General features: G+C 37.8%; 2 protein-coding genes across 4 annotated transcripts in view; one reads left to right on the top strand and one right to left on the bottom strand.

The window, feature by feature from the left end:
• Positions 1-2,269, bottom strand: part of jph3b (junctophilin 3b) — a 43,540-nt gene extending 41,271 nt beyond the window's left edge. For both annotated transcript variants that reach the window (XM_058766516.1, XM_058766518.1), the window contains exon 1: positions 2,167-2,269. The gene's annotated coding sequence lies outside the window, so the exon portion shown is untranslated. The remainder of the gene's footprint in view (positions 1-2,166) is intronic.
• zcchc14 (zinc finger, CCHC domain containing 14) overlaps positions 1,288-21,497 on the top strand; it is a 31,714-nt gene continuing 11,504 nt past the window's right edge. Inside the window, exons 1-2 of one of the 2 annotated variants that reach the window (XM_058766514.1) lie at positions 1,288-2,766; positions 8,144-8,270. In XM_058766514.1, the coding sequence (XP_058622497.1) occupies positions 2,125-2,766; positions 8,144-8,270 (769 nt within the window). In that variant the 5' untranslated portion in view covers positions 1,288-2,124. The remainder of the gene's footprint in view (positions 2,767-8,143; positions 8,271-21,497) is intronic. The other variant, XM_058766515.1, reaches the window with a different exon arrangement.

Below are 21,497 nucleotides of genomic sequence, written 5' to 3'. Positions count from 1 at the left end.
GTAATAAGCATACACCACTATTTTTGTCACGGTTAGCTTGACCTTGTGTAGTTTTGCTTACTGATGAATTGGTCCAAAAGGTACCACTAAAAATTATATTATAGCACACTAAGCAATTACAAATAACACTCTTATTTTATGTTTTAAGTTCCGTACAAGTCACTTCAAGCATTTCATGATCAATCACTGCTGTTAATTCTAAATACTTCAGTACTCGTGCCCAACTTTAGTTTGCCTATTCTAAACTGTCTGTCTTAAATCTTAATTTTATTTATTTACTTATTTTTTTGCACCCCACCAGTTGGACTAGTATTAGATTCATATATTTTCAAAGCTTTAAATCTGAACACCCACCACTTTTGCTTGAGCATCGCAATTATTTATAAATTTCAGTCACAAGTCACAGTGAGAGCCAGTTGCTCCCTCTAGTGGTTATTTATAATCAGCAACAGCTTCATCGGCCAGCACTGTACATTTATTAGGTTATACTTAAGTTTACTCATCTTACAGTAGGGTCTTTTCATATTTTCTTTCATTGGTTCTTAAATAGGTGTCATGAACTAAAAATAAACAGTGTTTGTGCATCATGTATTAATCTGTTAATGTTCATTTATAAATATACTATTATTCATTATTCATTTGTTTTTTTCTTATTGTAATAGGCTACATACAAATGAACATTAATGTTAATTTATAGAACTTTAAATGTTAAAAGTAATCAGAAGAAATTAACATGTACCTAGCTTAACACTAAATGCTGTAAAAGTATTGTTCATTTGGTTTATAATACCTAATACACAAGAACAAAAACAATGGGAAATCTGCAATCCACTGAAAACTAGTCTAAAATGCATCATATCGTTTGTCACTGATCAAGACTTTTAAGATCAACAACTGCATGTTCAATTTGTAAACAACTCAGGTAATGGTACTTTCCAGATAAATATGACAAAGAGGAAAGTAGGCCTATTTGAGAAAATATGAATCCGTTAGATTGGGTGAGAATATTTACAAGACTGGTCCTGATTGAGCCCTGGGACAACTGGCGCCATCTTCGGGAAAGTTGACGTAATAAAATGACAAAACCAGAGGTTTCCAATATTTGCCTACAGCCAAAGGCATACTTCAAAAAGGGGGTTTCCTGTACTACCACCACCAGAGTAATAATTCATACTATTTAAATAAATTTACCTCATGTTTAAAATTCATTTAAGAACGTATGTTAAGTTACCGTACCCTATCGCTTTAAATCATACAATATTTTACAGTCCACATCAAATATGACTGCAGGCGCTTGAGAGATACACAAGAATGTCGCTTTGACCAATCACAGCGCAGAATACGATTACTGACAAGCTGTTCATCCAATAAAATTCAACCGTGGGTGGGGTTTGAGTGAAGTTCGGGATAGTGAACTACACTCAGTTTGCCTTACTCGACAGCATAATGATAGGCAACGAAACCGTTGATTAATTCACTCGCGTGAATGCAAATACAGCAGCGGATAAAGTGTCACGTTTTTTTAAAAAACATAAAAACATTACTTCAGCGTCCGACGAAGGAATATACGGTTATATTGACATCCATTCGACCAGTCAAACTGTTAAAATTGGGGAGTTTTCCACTCAAAATGTTTATTGCCCGACGACGTTTCCTTTGCGCGTGTACGGGAATTGCGATAGTTTCATCTGGACAAATCGGTCTAATGGATACTAGAAGATCTGAAAGAAATGTTCTTGTTTTATAATGTGTCCTGGAGTCTATTGAATAACTGGCTGACGTGGGGATCACGCAGGGGGGCTGGCCGAAAAAGGAGAGACACAGGCGGGCAGAGGGGCTGCGCCGCCGCGCGTCTGGGATTACAGTAAACACAGTTTGTTTCTTCAATATCCTAATAGGCTTTGACGAGATAATGCAATCGCAGGCATATAAAACGCGAAGGAAACTATGTAGTATGTCTTCTTTTAGGGGTTCTGAGACGCTCAGACTGACCACTGCCTATAAATTCATGGATGTTTACGTCAGTGAATGATTTGGAAGTTTGTAAAGTTTATAAAGGCCACCAATCACTGCTGTATGAACTTTGTTTTTAATATCTGATGCATGTTATGAGTGCTGTCTAAGATGGTTGAGAACAGATGCTTTGTTCAGAGAGAGGAGGTTTACCGCTGGTTCTCCGCGTTGAGTTCGGCGCAGAGGGCTGAGTTTCTCTGCGGCCTTTTGGACCTCTGCGTTCCCATTGAGCTGCGCTTCCTCGGCTCATGTTTGGAAGACCTAGCCCGAAAAGACTACCACTCTCTGAGGGATGCAGAAATCAAAGCCAACAACCCAGCTGACCTCGCCAACCTGACCAACATCACGGATGAGGTCGTGAGGAGCAAGCTGCTCGTCTCTCTCGCGCTCCTCAGCTCGGACAACCGCGTAGCGGCGGGAGTTTTGTTTCGGACCCTCACTCACATCGACACCATCATTAACAACTACGGACTTCAGCTTAACGATGGCCAGACTGGAGAGCAGTTTTTGCTCCTCTTCACCATGGCTTCGAACCATCCCGCCTTTAGTTTTCATCAAAAGCAGGTGCTGAGGCAAGAGTTGACGCAGATCCAGGAGATCCTTCAGGTGACAGTTGGTGAGGCACCGTCGACGTCACACGGGGGCGGGGCCAGCGCTGCTGCGCTCCCAAACGTGAGCGCGACCCCGACCTTCTCTTCCTACATGACAACATCCACCTTCAACTCCTGCCAGGCCGGATGTCCATGCTGCAAGGTGAGAAACAGTTAAAATCGGAAATGAAATTCACTCTATTTTCTAAATGCAGCTTTAGAGATCTTATGTTTCATCCATGTTTTTTTTTTTTTTTTGATGAATCAAATGTTGAATCAAAATCATAACTGCATCTTCTGGTGAAAATATCAGACCTTTCTCTAATGACTTAAACCCCGCCCCTAATGTTAATCTGTCTATTCTTTTGAGTGCAACGCCCACATCGCAAAATCCAATCAACAATTGAAGCATAGAACCAATTTCCCGTTCTGCATGGTTTCTTTTTCAATATCTGTTACATTTGGATATACTTTATAATATGGAAAAAAGATCTGCCACTACTTCTGGTTCCCAGCTAACAGGGAATATTCTCAGAACTTTGGCTAATGCTCTTGAATGTTCTCACCAAGTCAAGATGAACAAATGTTCTTGCAGTAATGTTAATGGAACTTTTGTTCGAAGTTATATGGCCTTTAGGAATGTTCTCAAAACGTTAGCACAAAAACATTATTATATTGTTCATGGAATTTCCCCCCCTGATTTATCTTAGTTGGATGTTCATCTAACTTCTTCTTTTTTTTTTTATGTTACTACTTCTTTCAGAATCTTCAGAGAACATTCAAAAGTGACGTTCCCATAATGTTTGCAAAATTATAAAAAGCAATGTTCACGTAGCCAAGAAAAAAAAAAAAAAACTTCTTAAAAAACGTTCAGAGAATGTCCAGAATGGGAACGTAAAATTTTTAAACATTTTTGTTTGCTTTGTTTTCAGTTAATCAAAGAAAGTAATAGTCTTGGAACAAGATGAATGTTACTAAAATAATCATTTTTGAATTAACCATCGCTTTAAGGTTGTAATAAAAGTTTGTGAATGTGTGCTGAATAATGTTAGTATGGTTAATTTTGATATAGTCAGACACTTTTATATTTATGCCTTTATTCGGACAGGACAGTATAGAGCAGATGGGAAATCATTGGGTGGAGAGAGAGGGGAGGGCGATCGGCAAAGGATGGGATTCGAACTTGTGTCGCCATGAGCACAGTTGTACTGTATGTCAGCGCACTAACTATGAGGCTATTGGCACCAACTGGGACAGACACATTTATCTAAAGCTGCAAGGACTGTCCCCTCAGTGCAACCTGGGGTTAAGTGTCTCAGTTCAGCAATGCTGACGGTTCATAGATCACCCCTTGTTGGTTTTCAACCTTTTGCTTATTAGCCTCGATCTTTAAGCACTAGGCCATACACCCCAAGAGTCGATACACCCCAGGTCAGACCTGATTTATTCAACAGTATCTATGGGGAGCACCAGGAGCAACAATAATAAACTGGGGTCATCTGGCACAGACAAGCGATTCAGCCATGAGAAGTCACACGACTCACAACTGAGAGTGTTTACTATCTTTTTGAATCTGTTCCATACTCTCCTGGGGGTTCAGGAGTGATCTCAACAAATCAATGCCTTTACTGTGACATAAGACTCACACTTGTACTTGTTTAAACCCAGTGTGTAATGTAATATTGCAAATGTATAATTATGTTGTAACTCAAAAATGTCAGCTTGGTGAGTCAACAAACGTGCTTTGAAAACAGTGACAGAAGCAGCAAGACATTTGTTCTTACAATAACAAAAACCTTACATTATAGAATATGATATTATGCAGCAGTTCTAGAATAAATAGATGTCAAAATGACATTATATGTGCTGACATGATGCGCACACAGTTCTGAAGAGTATTGCATTGCACGGCTGCTATGTAATATCTATTTATTTGCTCTTAGCTGGTGTCATTCAATCCACTCCACAAAACTAGTATGTGTGACATTTTCTTGCATTTTGTCTTCTTGTTCGTGACACGTCTATGCAGGAATTAGGAATGGCACTGCAACTTCTGTGAGACTGAGATAATGCCGCAAAGAAAGGAACCAAGCCATTTTTCTTCGTAACTTGTATTGAGATTTGATAGACAAAATTAGAAAGTATGCTCTTTATTCATTTGGGTATGGAACCGGATTGGAAACCCTAAAGACCTAGCCCAAACAAAGACTATAGAATACCCAAGACACATCACTCGTGTAGTTTTGAATGAGAAAAAATGCAACGCTCAATATGGCCGCTCAATCGCAGGAAGCCCCGCCTTATGAATGAAAGAGCCAATCACTAATCGGTAAAGTCAACGCATCACTGCAGCTGCCGTTAGAAGTCCCGGTTGCTATAGAAATAGTCAGAGTTTTGAGACGTTCGCTTAGAACTGCGCATGCGCACCGGCTGATCTAGCCTGAAAAATAAGCTTTTTATAACGCTATTTGAGCAAAAGAAACAACATTTATGATTCAGTTGTCGTCAAATTTCTTTGGTGATTTCAAATATGAAATGTAATTGTAAGCTTAGTGAACAGTTTTGGAGAATTTGATGTTTCCCCATTCAAAGAGATGGCGTTTCAAAGATGGCCGCCGAGTGATATGACTTGTCTTAAAGAGACTTTGGCCCAAATCTGTGGAAAAAACGCCCTTACTAGCTATCTACAATACCTTACGTTTTTAAAAAGTTACGTTTTGAAAGAAGGCTCTCACCAAGATTCTCACCAAGGCTGAATTTATTTGATTAAAAATACAATAAAAACAGTAATATTGTGACATATTATTGCCATTTATAAGAACTGCTTTGTATTTGAATATATTTTAAATTTTAATTTATTATTGGAATGTCAAAGCTGAATTTTCAGCAGCCATTACTCCATTCTTTAGTGTCCCATAATCTTTCAGAATTTAGTTAGTGTATTAGTTCATGCATTTTTGTTTTTTTTGGTAACCATGATTTAGCAATTACTGTGATTAGAGGGATTTGAGGTTACCTGATATCAATTTCTGTAATTACTATAAAGGATTGTTGTGAAGTTAAAACTTAAAGTGTAATCCAGGCAGAAATCTTTGTCTGTGCACAATCCAAAACACAGCTCCTCTAAAATGCAGAAAGTTGATGAAATGCAATAAAACACTTCATGATGTGTGTTGAATCTTTAATTGGTGATTCCTTGTGTTGTCGGATGTAAATCTCCATTGTATTCCATGGTGTTATCTGTACAGACATGGGCTCATAACATACACACATGCTGCCGAAACGTGCTTGAACGGGTGTAGTGGGAAAGTACCCTGTGAAGGCAGAGAAGGCGGTTCTATTTAGTGATTTGTTGGTTTTGGCTTTCATGAACTGAAGCTCAGCACATTTCTCCATGCTTAAATCAGCCCTCTGTGTAACTCTCCTGTGATTCATCAGGAAGCTCCGACTGCTCGCTTGTTCAAGAGGCCTTTACACTAGCCTAAACATCAACAAAAACACATGCTATTTTGTCTCAAGCATTTTTTTGTGATGCTTTGGTTGTAATTGCTAACAATTGTTTGAATTAAATTTCAGATAGTTCTGCTTAAAGTTTGAGCACTTTCCACTTTTAAAGCAGAGGCATCAATTTAAAGTTTGACAGGAATAAAAATTAGGCTTTGAGGGTAGAAGTGCAGTGTGTTCAATTGATTGTACTGTAGTTTAAAGGGATAGTTCACCCCAAAACTTTCATTTACTCACCCTCAAGTTGTTCCAAACCTGCTTGAGTCTCTTTCTTCTTTTAAACACAAAAAAATATATTTTGAAGAATGTTGGTAACCAAACAGTTATCTGGGTGACATTTGACTTCCATAGCATTTTTAGAAGTCCATAAGGCTGTTTACCTTCATAAGCATATTATTATAACTAGCTAATTATGTTCTTAAATTCTTAAAGATCCAGCCAATTCCTAATGGATAAAATCAAGTCCCTTCCTACATTTTTCCCCAATGACTATTGTATTTTGCCCTAAATTATAGTATTGTATGTCTGATTGTGAACGTAAAATGAAGGCCATATCACACTGACTTTGAACTGACACAAAAACAGCTATTCAGATAGTGCTTAACAATGTGGCTGATTCACTTTTCTCATCTTGCTCTTCTTTGTCTGCTAAGAATGGATTTACCCTGCTGTACTTTTCCAAGGACTTATTTCCTTTGTGTTATGAGCCACACTTCAGCTGAGTCTTCAACAGAAGGGCATGTTTTTCAAAGAGAGGAAGAGAGGAATAGAGATTTGGCAGCGTGGGATGTGGATGTGGCAGCGGTGGACTGTACGGCAGTCCTAATTGGTTTCAGAGCTGACTTTTACTAGCTGCTGTGCTTAGCATATGTGGTACTGGTCTTTTTTGTTTTAGCTCTGTTTTAGCAAGCTGGAGGATGTAACCTCAGAGCAAAACAGAGGAGGAGGAGCTGAAGTATTTAACTATTGAGTCTGCCAATCAGAATGGGTTTTGGGATTGTAATCTGATTATCTGATGAATCAATGCTAAAAAGTCAAACATATTTGCATTTGTTTTTTTCGTTTTTTGATAATTCTTAAATGTTCTACTCCAAAGTGATGAAAAATGACATAATGTAAGACACATGTGTACTAAGTTGATCAGGATGACTAATTATAGAACAGTCATCTATTACCAAGAAGTCTGTGACTCATTTTTTATGCAAGTCTGAGACAGTTGTTTTGTGTCATTGAGCATCAGGATGTTACCAAACACAGTAACAAAACTGTTTAGTGATACACTGAGTGCCTGTTCTTAGTCCAAACTTTTTTGATGATTTGTTGTAATGTGTGTAATCTTGCTTCTGCTTGAGAGTAAAAAATAAGTTTTATCCAACAATTGCAACTTCCCTTAATTGTGAATTTGTGACGTGTGACACATCTTGCAATTTTGATTTAGTTTATTATAATTGCAACTTTGTATCTCAAAGAATGATTTTACATCTCATAATTAAAATTAATTTTTTTTTAAATCTCTTTATTTTTATATTTTATTTAATTCTATACTATTGATTGTATATAGTTTTGTTTTATTGTATTCTTTTAATGTTATTCTTTAATTTAATTTATTTTTTAGCTTTTTTTAGCTTTTTTAGCTTTTTTTTTACTTTCGGGGCAGAAATGGGCTTCTATAAGTGTGTTTGGATGTAATTTCTTTTAAAATCTCAACAAGCTTGTCTTTACAATTTGAAGTGTTGAGTTTCTAAATGTCTCTAGATACTGAATGATTTCATGCTCTCTTTAGCCAGTAATTCGCAGCACACTGTGGTCGGCGCAAACCATGTGTGTACTTGTTGCATGTAACCACTATTATAGTTTTGTAAATACAGAGTTAACCAATAGTAAATTCATATGGAGTGACCTAAAGAAGCAGGCTGATGTGCTGTCAGAATAAATTAAATAAGACTTATCTGTCCAAGTGTGACAAATGTGACTGGACAATACACTTGTCCACATTCAGTTCTGACCTGTGTTTGACCATTGACCTCTTTTTCCAGAATGTGCAACTGGAGGTCACAGGAGGTCAGATTGATGAAGGCTTGGGTCCCGAAGTCATGCTGCCAAGTCCATCACTCTTGTGCCAGGAAATGCCACTCAAAATGCATGTCGGAAAACCCAGCAAAGGTGAGTTCCACAACTTTGGATCCACAAACACACATCCTACGTCATCCTACAGTCTTAATGCTAGAACTTGGCAAAAAAAAAGACACATTCTAATACCGAAGTAGGAACAAGAACGCCAATGCTGAAATCTTTTAAACCGAATTTTCTTTTATGTGAGACAGCTGGTGGGAAATATTGTTTCCCCTCTCCTCAGGTCTGTTCCAGCAGAGGAGGATAAATTAATCAGAGCGACAGTTAGCCTGCAGAAAGAAATTCGTTTTAGGTGGTAATAGCCAATTTTTGACTTTTTTTTGGTTGACCATCCAAGAACAACCATGAGCAAAACACTTGCTATGTTATTTTTCTGTTTTCTGTTTTCATTTAAATTTTTAGTCATTTTGTTGTGTTTGTTTGTCATTTTTTGTTTGTTATATAAATATATTTCTATATAGCCTTTTCTATTTGTTTTTCATTTTAATTTACTTTTTTTTGTCATTTTGAATTTATTTCAGTTCATTTATTTTAGTGCAATATTCATATTTATTTAAATTACTGCAAATTATTCATAATACTTTTATTTTTATTTTTAGTTAACAATAACATAGGAGTTAGATCACACTATTTTAGCGTTTAGCATAAAAAATGACAGAATGTGGCCTGCAAACATTTTCAATGCAACAAAAACTGTGTTGTTGAAAAGTTTAGACAAAATGGTTTTTAGCCAAATACTTTTGTCTAAAACAAAGCCAAATTCATTTTTAAAACATTAAACCAATGTGTTAATATGTCAGTCATAATTACTAAATGTGTTGTCCTTAACATATTTTTTGGATTGCACATTGTCTTGAATACTTGGTTCAATGATTTCAGGCAAGTCCTACAAAAGACAATTTACATACTTTTTCATAACTTTTTTCATAATCACATAATTAGATGGGTGCGGCTTTTGGCAGAAATCAAGCGTAGGATTTTGTTTTGCCAAGCGCAGCATCCTTCACACAAAACAATGGGTTTAAGATTGTATCAGGTGCACTAACTGGATTAAATCAATACCCACACACAGATCTGCAAAGACTAAATAAACAACATCACACAAGCAAGAGGTGCTGTTGTACTAAATAAAAAAAGAAAACTTTGAATAATATTGAGTAACTTGCATTGCCGACAGACTATGGACAGCTGTTTTGTTTATTTTTGCCTTGCTAACAAATATACTCTAATTGTAATTTTGCAAAGCATGAACCTGATTTGATTCCAGTGTTTTAACATCTGATCTGAAATGCAGAATGTTTTCTGTTTTCATTCAAATCAAACTGCATTCTACATGAAATCCGGTCAAAATGTGTTTCATATCCGGTTGAAGATTGATCCTCGCTGCTTTTCAGGTTTAATGGGATTTTAGTTTTAGTTATGAGATTTTTGATCATTTGCTGTTGCACTCTGTGTGAACTCTGTCTCTTATCATGGACAGACTGTAAATACAGGGTTTATATGAGTCCCCAGAGTTTGCATTCTCAACTAGTGGAACATGAGAGAGTTTGCCTTGTGTTTGATGGAAATCTTGGCCAGGCACTTTTCCAGAGTGTATTTCTTGGTTTGTGTGTAAGTGAAAGTAGTGTAAGTGTGTAGTTTTCTATTTTAATCCTGAGGAGAACATTAGAGACACAACCTACTATATCTTACCCAGACTCACATGTCCGCACAAGTTTTGCTCGGGATGTGTGTGCTGTCATTTCTTGAGTTACGCTCTGTTGTGAGCATAAGTCTGTATTTTTGGTCCTGTTTTGTCTTGCTGTTGGCTCAGGCAGCAATAGCACCAGATGTCACATTCACACACTAAGGAGTCCACAAACTGCTCGTTTATCAGAAATACATGCATTTTAGAGTGTCATGCATTGTTTATTTCAGTGTTTTATTCCTGTATAATAAGCATACTGTATTTTCTGACCTACTTCAAGTCTTAAAGTCTCTACTAATGATCTGACGAGTTGAATTGGGTGTTTTAGACGAGGGTAACAGTGCTTGGATTCTCCAGGATCGTTTTGAAAATCATTTCAGAGACTTAAATGTGACTCATATATAACATATTACATGCATGCACAGTTTTAAAGGGTTACTCCACCCCAAAATTAAAATTTTGTCATTAATCACTTACGCCCATGTCGTTCCAAACCCGTAAAAGCTTCGTTTGTCTTCGGAACACAATTTCAGATTTTTTGGTTGAAAACCGGGAGGCTTGTGACTGTCCCATTGACTGTCAAGTAAATAACACTGTCAAGGCCCAGAAAAGGATGAAAAGCATCGTCAAAATAGTACAAAAAGTATTCTCGTTGCTTCATAAAGTTCAGATTGAACCGCTGATGGCAGATGGACTATTTTGACGATGTCTTTCATACTTTTCTGGGCCTTGACAGTGTTGTTTACTTGGCAGTCAATGGGACAGTCACACACCTCCCGGTTTTCATTCAAAATATCTTAAATTGTGTTCCGAAGACGAACAAGGCTTTTACGGGTTTGGAACGACATGGGGGTAAGTGATTAATGACAAAATTTTAATTTTGGGGTGGAGTAACCCTTTAAGGCAGCTTTAATCGCCTTTTTGGTAACTTCATGACTTAACTGTCCACGACATTGCATGCACGTAGTTTATTTCGTGCATCATTCATCATCATATGAAATGATAAATACTACAGCATGTGTCTGCGCCTTTGTGAGTGCAATTGAAGAGCACGTGCCACAAGCCCGGTACTGTTTCTGTGCTCGTTTGACTCGCGCCTGGTTAGAGTGCGTGTCTGAAACATCTCCTGTTTGATGTGGTCATAAAGACATTCTACAGCTAAATAAACAAAGTTCTTGTCAAGAAAAAAAGAGACAGAGGCAGCAGTTGTGAGTGGGGTGACCAACCCTAGCCCCGCCCCTGCGTTAAATATTTTAACATGTCAAACTGAAAAATTAATCGCCTGTGTTACCGCACTAATTTTGACAGCAGTAATAATTATATATATATATATATATATATATATATATATATACACACACACACAGTGCCTTGCGAAAGTATTCAAACCCCTTTATTTTTTTCACGTTTTATGTTGCAGCCTTATGTTAAACTGCTTTAAATTACTTTTTTTCCCCACATCAGTCTACACTCCATACACCATAATGACAAAGCAGATAACAGGTTTTTAACATCTTTGCAAATTTATTAAAGATAAAAAACTTACATGATTCCATTGCATAAGTATTCATACCCTTATCTGGGACAGTTGAAATTTAGCTCAGGAGCATTCATTTTGCTTGTAAATGTTACCACATTTTGAGTGGAGCTAACCTGTGGCAAATTCAATTGAATGGGTATGATTTGGAAAGGCACACGTCTTAATAAAAGGTCTAACAGCTGAAAATGAATATTAGAGCAAAGACCAAGCCCTGAGGTAAAGAAAAGAAAAAAAAATGCCTGTAGAGCTCAGAGACAGGATTGCATCAAACCACACATCTGGGGAAGAGTTCTGGAAAAAAAAAATCGGCAGCATTGAAGGTTCACAGAAGAACATAACCTGCATTATCCATAATGGAAAACATTTGGAACAACCAGGAATCTTCTTAGAGCTGGCCTCCTGGCCAAATTGAACAATTGATAGAGAAGGGCTTTGGTTAGTGTGGTGACCAAGAACCTGATGGTCACTATAGTTGAGCTCCATGATCATATGTGGAAATAGGAGAAACCTACAGAAGGACAAGCATCGCTGCAACATTCCACCAATCTGTGCTTTATGCCGGTGTGGCCAAACTCAACCTCTCCTCAGTGAAGACACATGAAATCACACTTGGAATTTGCAAAAAAGCACCTAAAGGACTCTCAGACTGTGAGAAACAAGATTCTCTGGTCTACGGAACCTCAATTGCAAGCATCATGTTTGAAGGAAACCAGGCACTGCTCATCACCTGCAGAGTACCATCCCAAAAGTAAAATGTGCTGGCAGCAGCCTCATGCTGTGGGGCTGTTTTTCAGTGGCAGGGGCTGAAGGAATCATCAGAGTAGAAGAAAAGCTCATTGCATCAAAATATAGAGATAGCCTTAATGAAAACCCAGTCCAGAGCATTCAGAACCTCAGACTGGACTGAAGGTTCACCTTCCAACAGGACAATGACCCTAAGCACACAGCAAGAGTGGCTTATAGACGACTCTGTGAATGTCCTTGAGTGGCCCAGCCACAGCCTGGGCTTGAACCCAATCAAATATTTCTGGAGAAACCTGAAAATGTGCGTCTGCCCCCATCCAACCTGACAGAGTTTGAGAGGTGAAGAGGTGAGGAGAAGAATGGCAGATAATTGCCAAATGCTGATGTGCAAAGCTTGTCGCACTCGCATCATACCCAAAAAGACTTGAGGCTGTAAAGGTGCTTCAGCTAAGTACTGAGTTAAGGGTTTGAATACTTATGCAATGTACTTATTTTATTTTTTTATTTTTTATAAATTTACAAAGTTGTGACAGTTCTGTTTTTGATTTGTCATTATGGTGTATGGAGTGTAGATTGATGTGGAAAAAAAAGTAATTTAAAGCAGTTTAACATAAGGCTGCAATATAAAAAAACTTGAAAAAAAGGAAGGGGTTTGAATACGCAAGGCACTGTATATGCACAGACTCAGTGTAAACTAAGATGCCTGCAGCTAAAGATATGGTTGGTTGTTTATATATTCTTATGACCTCAGCAATGGGGGTCGTATTGCTCCATTCATTGCATATCTATACCATAACATAATGGAAATGTGCATTCAGGCAGGGTTTTGTGCTCAGTGGGTGTGCTGGAGGCGCTGGTCATTCGAATCAAGTGCTGTTTCACTTGCACGCAGCAGGTCGGACAGAGCGGAGACAGACTGTTGTTTTGTCTGCTGGTAATTTAATGCTTCTCCACTACATTACCTCATGGGCTTCACCGCATGCCTTCAGCACGAGCTTTAGCCATCCATCAACACCCTCACACACACATGCATTCATTACCAAAACAAATCACAAGGCTTCATTTACACATATAAATGTAAGAAATATTTATTGGCTTTAATCTAACGTACTCCACTCTGATTGGATAGTGACTTTGTAAAAACATCTGAGGTTTGTAGGTACATGAGTCAGATCAAAGATGGTTGAAACAGCTGTTCTTCAGAGGGGCACTTCACAGGATCTCACAATGATAACAAAGATTTTTCCAGGTCCTTTGAAATTCCCAGAAGTTCTGCTGAGTTTTGCTGTTTGTCGAATTAATTTTGAAATTGATGTGCATGCGTGCGTCCATGACTCTAGATCTACTTGTCTGTTTTTGTGCATATGTCTGTGTTTAGAGTTATCGTTGTGTTTGTATGTGTGTAGTATAAGGCTCGGTGGGTAACTAGAGCTGTAAGAATGGGAGAAATCCTTGGATTAGCCGGCCTGGCATCAGGTATGCGGCAACTGCAAGCCCTGGGGCATCCGAAGTATACAGAGCATAGAGACTAAGATATGTGTGTGTGACTGTATTAAAAAAAGTATAGAAATGTGTGTGAGAGGGGTGTTTGTTTTTGTTTAAATACAGTGAGAAGTTGAAGCAGAACTTAAAAGAGCAGTATCATAAATGTACATTAAAGGAGTTGTTCACCCTATAATGAACATTTGCTGAAGATTTACTCACCCTCAGGCTAGGGCTGGGTGATGTGATAATTGAAGGAAACAAACTATTTATGGTTATTTGTTTCAATATTTCGAACAATAAAATCAAAGCTTGCTTGAAATAAAGACGTCTTAAGAAAAATTCACATTTCAGTTTTATTTTATTTATTTTAAAAAGTATTTAAAAAAGTTTCTTAAAAAATAGAAAATAACTTTAATTTTTGCAAACAAAATACATGAATATTGCCATGTCAAAAGTAGAAAATAAACAGCATCCCTTGCGAACAAAATACATTTGAAATATTGTCATGTGAAAAGTAGAAAATAACTTGTATCTCTTGTAAATGAAATAATGCAATGTGAAAAGTAGACAATTATAACTTGCATCTCCTGTAAACAAATGTTTTAAATAATGAATGTAAATAGAACACTACTGATTAAGAGAAAGAGCAGAGCACCATCTCAGTGATCTTGTCCTGTCATGCTATATGCGCAAGTATTTACTCTATGTTCTTACCATACAGAACATGTCTTTGCATCTAAAAACGCGAGACGCAGCGCCCAGGAATGTTTTAGTTTTTTTAAAGTGCAGAATGCCTATTCCATCATGTTGCCGTCAAATACAAAAGTTACCATGCCAACCAAAGTTTGCAATGCTTGCCCCGCCTCTGGGATCTTCTGTTGCTTCACTGTTTTGGAATTTACATTGATGAGTGGCGCTGCATGTAAAAGTTTAAATTCTTTTAACGTGCCACTCAGGTGCAAGACGCTGCAAAAGACACAAGCACAACGGTCATATAGCGCCGACTACATGTATGTTTTTAAGGGGAAAGTATTAAAAGGATTAAAAAAACAAAATAACCGAGATGGGAAAATTACGTCGATTAGAGGTTTTGATTTTCGGTTTCGATATTTTTTTTCTGATTAATTGTCCAGCCCTACCTCAGGCCATCCAAGATGTAGATGGGTTTGCTTCTTCATCAGAACAGATTTGGAGAAAGTAACATTTATAAGAGAAAACAGTCCAAAACAGTTCAAAACAAATATGTTGGTGGATGTTGATGTGAGAGGACAATAGGGGATGGACTTTAATGATGGATTTTTTTTTAAAAAAACATGTAGCTTTTTGCTTTCCAAGATGTTAATTGACGGACTGAAGTTGTTTGGATTACTTATGTATTATTGTGGTGTATTTATTAGCTGTTTGGACTCTCATTCTGACGGCACCCATTCACTGCAGAGGATCTGTTCGTGAGCAAGTGATGTAATGTTAAAATTCCCTAAATCTGTGCAATGAAGAAACAATGTAAATTTGGGAGGCTTGTGGGTGATAATTTTTAGCAAGTTTTCATTTTTAGGTGAACTATTCTTTCAAATCCCATTCAGATGGGAAGTAAATGTATTTTGACATTTGTTGAATAAAATTTGTAGTTCCCTTTCCTGGTGCACCTATACGAAAGACTTAGACTTTCTATATAAATCAACAGTACTTCAGGCATCCTGTCTGATTTAAAAACAGAATTAAATCTACAGAGATCCCAATCCTGTTCAGGTTTGGTATATGAAATGACATTATTTAAACAACTAAACCCATCCAAATAGTTCTTTTGTATGGCACGATTGAGTGCAGAAGTTTTATAGCAACCAATCCTGGAGTTTTCTAAGAAAATATCAAGTTCCTCCTCTTGAGTCATAACTTTTCATGAGTGATTTCAGGATGCTTGAATTGGCCTGACAGGATGTTGACTTTGAATTGGAATGACAGGAAGAGGAAGTTACTCAACTGCAATTCAAAGAAATTCAACACTGTCACTCGAATGTTTTGCGACAAATCACAAGTGATTAGATCATTAATTTGGACTAATTATGTTTATATTTTTCTAAGTTAAGATACTAAGTTAAGATTTCTCTGAGCACCAGATGTCCAACATGTTGTTTTCAAACTTTATTAAAACCATTATTGACATAAAAGTTTGGGTAAATTATGATAATTCTGGGAAATTTTAATTTTAATGTGTGTGTGGTTAGGTTTAGTACTGTAATATGAAATACAGTAGTCAACATTTGAAGTGGATCAAAACCTTTCATCAAAGTTGTCCTAAAACCTAAATGCGTTCTTGTCTTAGGACAACTTTTAACTTTTCTGTTGACTACTGTATATTGAGCATGATATACACTACCATCCAAAATGATGTTTTATATTTGATCAATTTAATGCATGCTTGCTGAAATTAAGTATTTCTTAAAAAAAAAAAAAATAATAATAATTCTTACTGACCCCAAACTTTTGAGCTGTAGTGTACGTATCAAACAATATTTCCTTAATGTTTTACAATATGATGCACCCCTATGGAAAATCAATGAAAATAATTTCAGAAGATTCAGACAGGAGAGGTGGAAAAAAGAGAATCAAAAAGTGACGACAACAACAGTTGCACCTGTGCAGAACGATGAATTATTAGAGGCCTGTGCTGAAAGCTCACATGGGAGGACAGGAAAGATGGCAGGTGTGTACCCATAATGCCCCTGTGCAATGAGCGAAGTGTGAAGAGTTCAATAATGCCTGCAGTGAAAGGTCAGAGGAAGGGGGAAGATAATGAACAATGTTTGTGTTGTGTCCTTGAATAATAATAATAAAAATAATCATTATTTTATATACATTTTTCCATATGAATAAATTAACATATATGAATTAAAATATATATAAATTGTATTTTATATAAGTATAATAATTTATTATGTGTGATGTTTATTTTATAAGTTATATAGCGATAATAATGCTACATTAATCATTATTTTTATTGCTATATAAAAACATCTTTATATATAAGTGTTATTAATAAGAATAATTTCTTTAAAAATGAAATATAACAATGCAATAATGTGTATTATTAAAACTGGATTTTCATGTGTTGTTTCATGTGGGCTCTTTGTGTTTCATGAATTATTTCAATTGTTTTTATTCTGCTTTGGTACAACAGTGTAAAAACGCATAGCATAAAGGAGAACTGATGTGGCTTAATTTTAGAGCAATGAAAAATAAGCAAATGCTCTAAAATAAAATTTCTAGATGAAAACGCGTCACAAAAAGCATCACATTTTATTATAAGCATCGTATTTGTATATAAACGTTTGATTTACATGCAATCTTAATTAGAAACATCACAAAAATATCTGAATATTACAGATCTGAATTGTAACATCGGACAGGGAATGTTTTAGTGACATATTGTAGATGTGCAAATGCTCTTTAAATGATTTTTTTTTCTGGATGAAAGATGCTTTGCATCTCATCCCGTTTGTACTTCACACATTCGTCTCAAACTCATCTCAAACCACTTCACAAATCTCCTCCTCTGGCAGTGACCTCTCTCTGGGTTTGTGGTTCACTTTCACTCCGCGGCACACACACACATATAAAAACACAGTGTAATGAGGGGTTTGGCGGGTGGTTTGGGAGGAGCAGGCAGGCAACTCTCTTTGCTGAAGGGAAAGGCCTCCTCCTCTACAGAACATTCCAGATGAGCTCACACTTGCCTGCTGGAGAAGAAAGAGATGAGACTGTCATCAAAAGAAAACAAGAAAATTCTGCGATCATTTACTAACCCTCAAGTCACTCTAAAACTTTATGACTTACTATTTTTTTTCTAGACCTTTTTTTTGGTGTTAGTAGTTGCTCGATCTTAACGTCTGTTTTCTTTTATAATATGGCTGGAATATTCATCTCAATGAATAAAAGAATTAGATCTTTTGATATGATGCATTGAACTCACAGAATTCCATTCAGCCTTCTCTCTCTCTCTCGCTCCACACACTACAGGAAGTGCTGATTCTGCAGGGTATATTTAACACACTCGCCCATGTTTACGGTGAGCAGACTCCGGATGTGTTCTTGCTCACTCGTGTGTGTGCGTGTGTGTGTAAATGAACACACTTCAGCTGGACGCTTGAGGCACACTTATATGAATGTCACATACACTACTGTTCAAAAGTTTGGGGTTGGTTTTTAAAAAAATTTTTTTTATGTTTTTAAAAAGTCGTCCTTATGCTTACCAAGGCAACTTTTCTGTGATTTAAAAAGATTCTGAAAAATTACTACAATTTAAATGAACCGTTTCCTATTTAAATATGTTTTAAGATGTAATTTATTCCTTTGATACAAAGCTGAATTTTCAGCAGCCATTACTCTAGACTTCAGCGTCACACCTTCAGAAATCATTCTCATGCTCATTTGGAGCTGAAGAAACTTTTTTTTTTTTTAATTGTCAATGTTAAAAAATATTGTGCTGCTTAATAATTTTGTGGAAGCAGTGATAATTTTTTTCCAGGTTACTTTGATGATTAGAAAGTTCAAAAGAACAGTATTTCTGTCATGACAACTCTCGGAGGGACTGACATGGTAATGTACATGACAATGTTAATGTATTTGGTCTTGGCGGAATAGATCTGCTTCGCTGCTGCTGCGGCAGAGCAAGTACCGAGACTTGCTATTAGTGCTGGGCGGTATGACCAAAAATTTATATCATGGTATTTTTCCAAATTATACCGGTTTCACGGTATATGACGGTATTTATTTTTTCCATGCATGACCGGGTGTTAACCACATTTTCTACTGATTGAGAGAGAAAAACACCGCAGTACATTGACTTAGAATGCCCTATTTTACTGTCATGATGAGCGAATATTGTTGAAAAATTCCACACTAAATAGTGACTAAACACAACCCATTAATAGCCTACTTGTTAACCAGGAGTCACTTTCATTTATAATCGTGACATCGTCTGATAAAATCAACATGCATCTAACGTTTCACTAAAGAGCGGCTATGCGGTGGTTTTGGCTATATTACTTTTTTGTCTCATGCACCGCACTGCCTGCATAACAAAATAAAAATAATAAATAAATAAAAAGTGCATAATATTAACAGACGAACTATGCTCATATTTATAATTCCAAACAGTCAGGTGCTTCTCTGCCGCTCGCTGCACAGAACAGACGCAGAGAGAGGCGACACTGCACCGGGAGTCAGATCTCGCGCTCGCGGGGCAGCACTGGCGACATCTTCCAACTGAACCATAGCTAAGGTTTATCCAAAAAAGTCGCTAGGTTTGTCAGTTTGTATATTCTATGAAAAATGCTAAATATGGTGCTAAAGTCACGCTCATGTGTGTGAGACGTGGGAGCTGTTGGCAGCGGGTCATGGATATTGTGGATGAGTTCTTCTGTGTTATCCATAGACTGTAAAGGTGTCATCACGTTCTATAGCTTCAGTTTCGGAACTTTCACGCTTAGTAACACCAAAGTCTCTTTAAGGGTATTCTATAGTCTTTGGTAACACATACAGCTGTGTCCTCACCACAATGCAATAGTGAAAAGAGACCCCTCTCAAACAGTGTGTCGCGTTCCGAACGTTATTTAAATGACACCGGTATTGCGGTATCTTAAAAATTCATATCATAAGAAAAATAAACACCGGTATTCGGTATGAACCGGTATACCGCCCAGCACTACTTGCTATTGCCAATACATCCACAACATGCTGCTGTGAGCATGTAGGAAATACTGCTGCTGCACTAAAGCCCGGTACACACCAAGCCGATGGTCGGCCGTCGAGCAGTTTTTGTTCGTCGGCCGACTAAGTTTTCTCAGTGTGCTGTCAGCTGAAGTTGGTCCTCTTCGGCTTTTTTTCGGCCGATTAGACATGTTGAATTGGCGTCGGAGCTCGTCGGTCAGTCGGGCCATCTGATTATTCTGATTGGCTGTTCAGCTGGCGAGCCAGTGCGTGAGAAAAGGCGCAGAACGGACATGCTACTTGACCATTGGGTGTCATGCGTTGGCTTGGTGTGTCAGGGCAACTTTGGACCCAGGCGCTGCCGACGTGAGCCGACGCCGCAGTCTGCGTTCGTCGCCATTAGTTTGTCGGCATCGGCTTGGTGTGTACTGGGCTTTATAACACATATGAATAACCCCCCACAAGCCAGGAGACACGGAACACAATACAGTACAAGCCAATATATGCATCCCGCTGAATATATCCACACACATAAAGATGAACAGACAAGGAAAGACAAGATACCCCCCACAAAGCAGATCTACCGCCAAGACATGTACTGCTGCTGCTCCGAAGAGCCATGTGAACCGCATGTATTACTATCTACGTGTGCCTGGGCTACCATGCCGACCGGCTTAACAATAGTGGCCTACGACTAGGTGTGCCTTGGCTAATACACAAACCTGCTTTACAATAGTGGCCTACGACTATGTGTGCCTTGGCTAATACACAAACCTGCTTTACAATAGTGGCCTACGACTGTGTATGCCTGGGCTACCACGCCGACTGGCTTAACTCTAAATAGACGCGCACTATGTGTAATGTTAATTAACAAAATGGATATATGTTGCAATCCAATAGATAAGACCCCAGCATCCACCTGAGCAAATATCATAGTTTAGTCAGTTAATATCTGCTGTTACTTTCTACACATCATCAGTGCCAGCGGCAGCGTAACAGCTCATTAATTCATGTTCGTGCAATGATGCAACGGACAAAGTTAGCCGATACATGCCATTTACTCTCTTATGTAGATAATAGTTATCAGGGTCACAGTGCACACAACTCCTGGTTGGACTGACTTGAATGACCTGAAATAATATAAATAATAAAAAGAATATAAACGTTCTTTCTCCGTTTTCTGAACTATACAGCACAGCTAGAGCACACGTCACACGAGCACATATCCCTGCTGAAAAAAACAGCCCAAGCTGGTTTAAGCTGGAAGTAGCTGGTCCTAGCTGGTCACCCCGCCTGACCAGCTAAAGAAGTGGCTAAAACCTCTAAAACCAGCCTGAAGACCAGGTAAGACCAGGCTGGTTGACCAGCTAAAACCAGCCAACCAGCCCAGGCCGGCCCCAGCTGGTTTCCTCAGCAGGGTTCTCCGAACTACACTACCCATAATGCATTTCATTCAAGACTACATCAACCATAGATAGTGATCTTAAGCGATAACTCTTAATTCCCTTCTTCCGCAACTCTGTCATTGATATGACTGCGATTAGCACATGCTTTTGACGCTGCCTGCAGCTGAAATCAACCACACACTCATCACAATGAAAACATTGACCTTAGAAAAAACGAACGTGAAACATTGATATTACGCCGATGTATATGGTGAACCACAGTTGAAATGCATGCACAAGAATGCTCAGAGCAATTACATGCTGTAAACTGCCTTTGTTCCAGCTGTATAAACACAGATGCTAAATGCTGCTGCTAATGTGCTAAATATTTAGCTGATGCGTACAATGCAAACTGCTAACATGACACTTAGTTTAAACTTGTTTATGGTTGCTCATTTTTGTATTCAATTAGGTAGACCACGCGAATATACACAGCGATATGGATTAAAAGAGCATTCACTTATCTTAGATGTTGATTTCAGCTGTTCTGAGGTGCGCTGCCAACTGCTACAGCAAACAAAAGCCAGGTATTTGAATATTGAGCAGTGAACTCATTGGCTACTGATACAGGAGAAAACCAATCAGCTGTGCCATGTGATAATGATGTCATTAGGTCAGATTGAGTTAGACCTATCAGACTGCGCCAT

The sequence above is a fragment of the Onychostoma macrolepis genome, chromosome 25 (assembly GCF_012432095.1).
Source record: "Onychostoma macrolepis isolate SWU-2019 chromosome 25, ASM1243209v1, whole genome shotgun sequence".
In the NCBI taxonomy this organism is placed as follows: domain Eukaryota; kingdom Metazoa; phylum Chordata; class Actinopteri; order Cypriniformes; family Cyprinidae; genus Onychostoma; species Onychostoma macrolepis.
The sequence above is the reverse complement of the archived record's forward strand: the minus strand, read 5'-3'. Positions and strand labels throughout refer to the sequence as shown.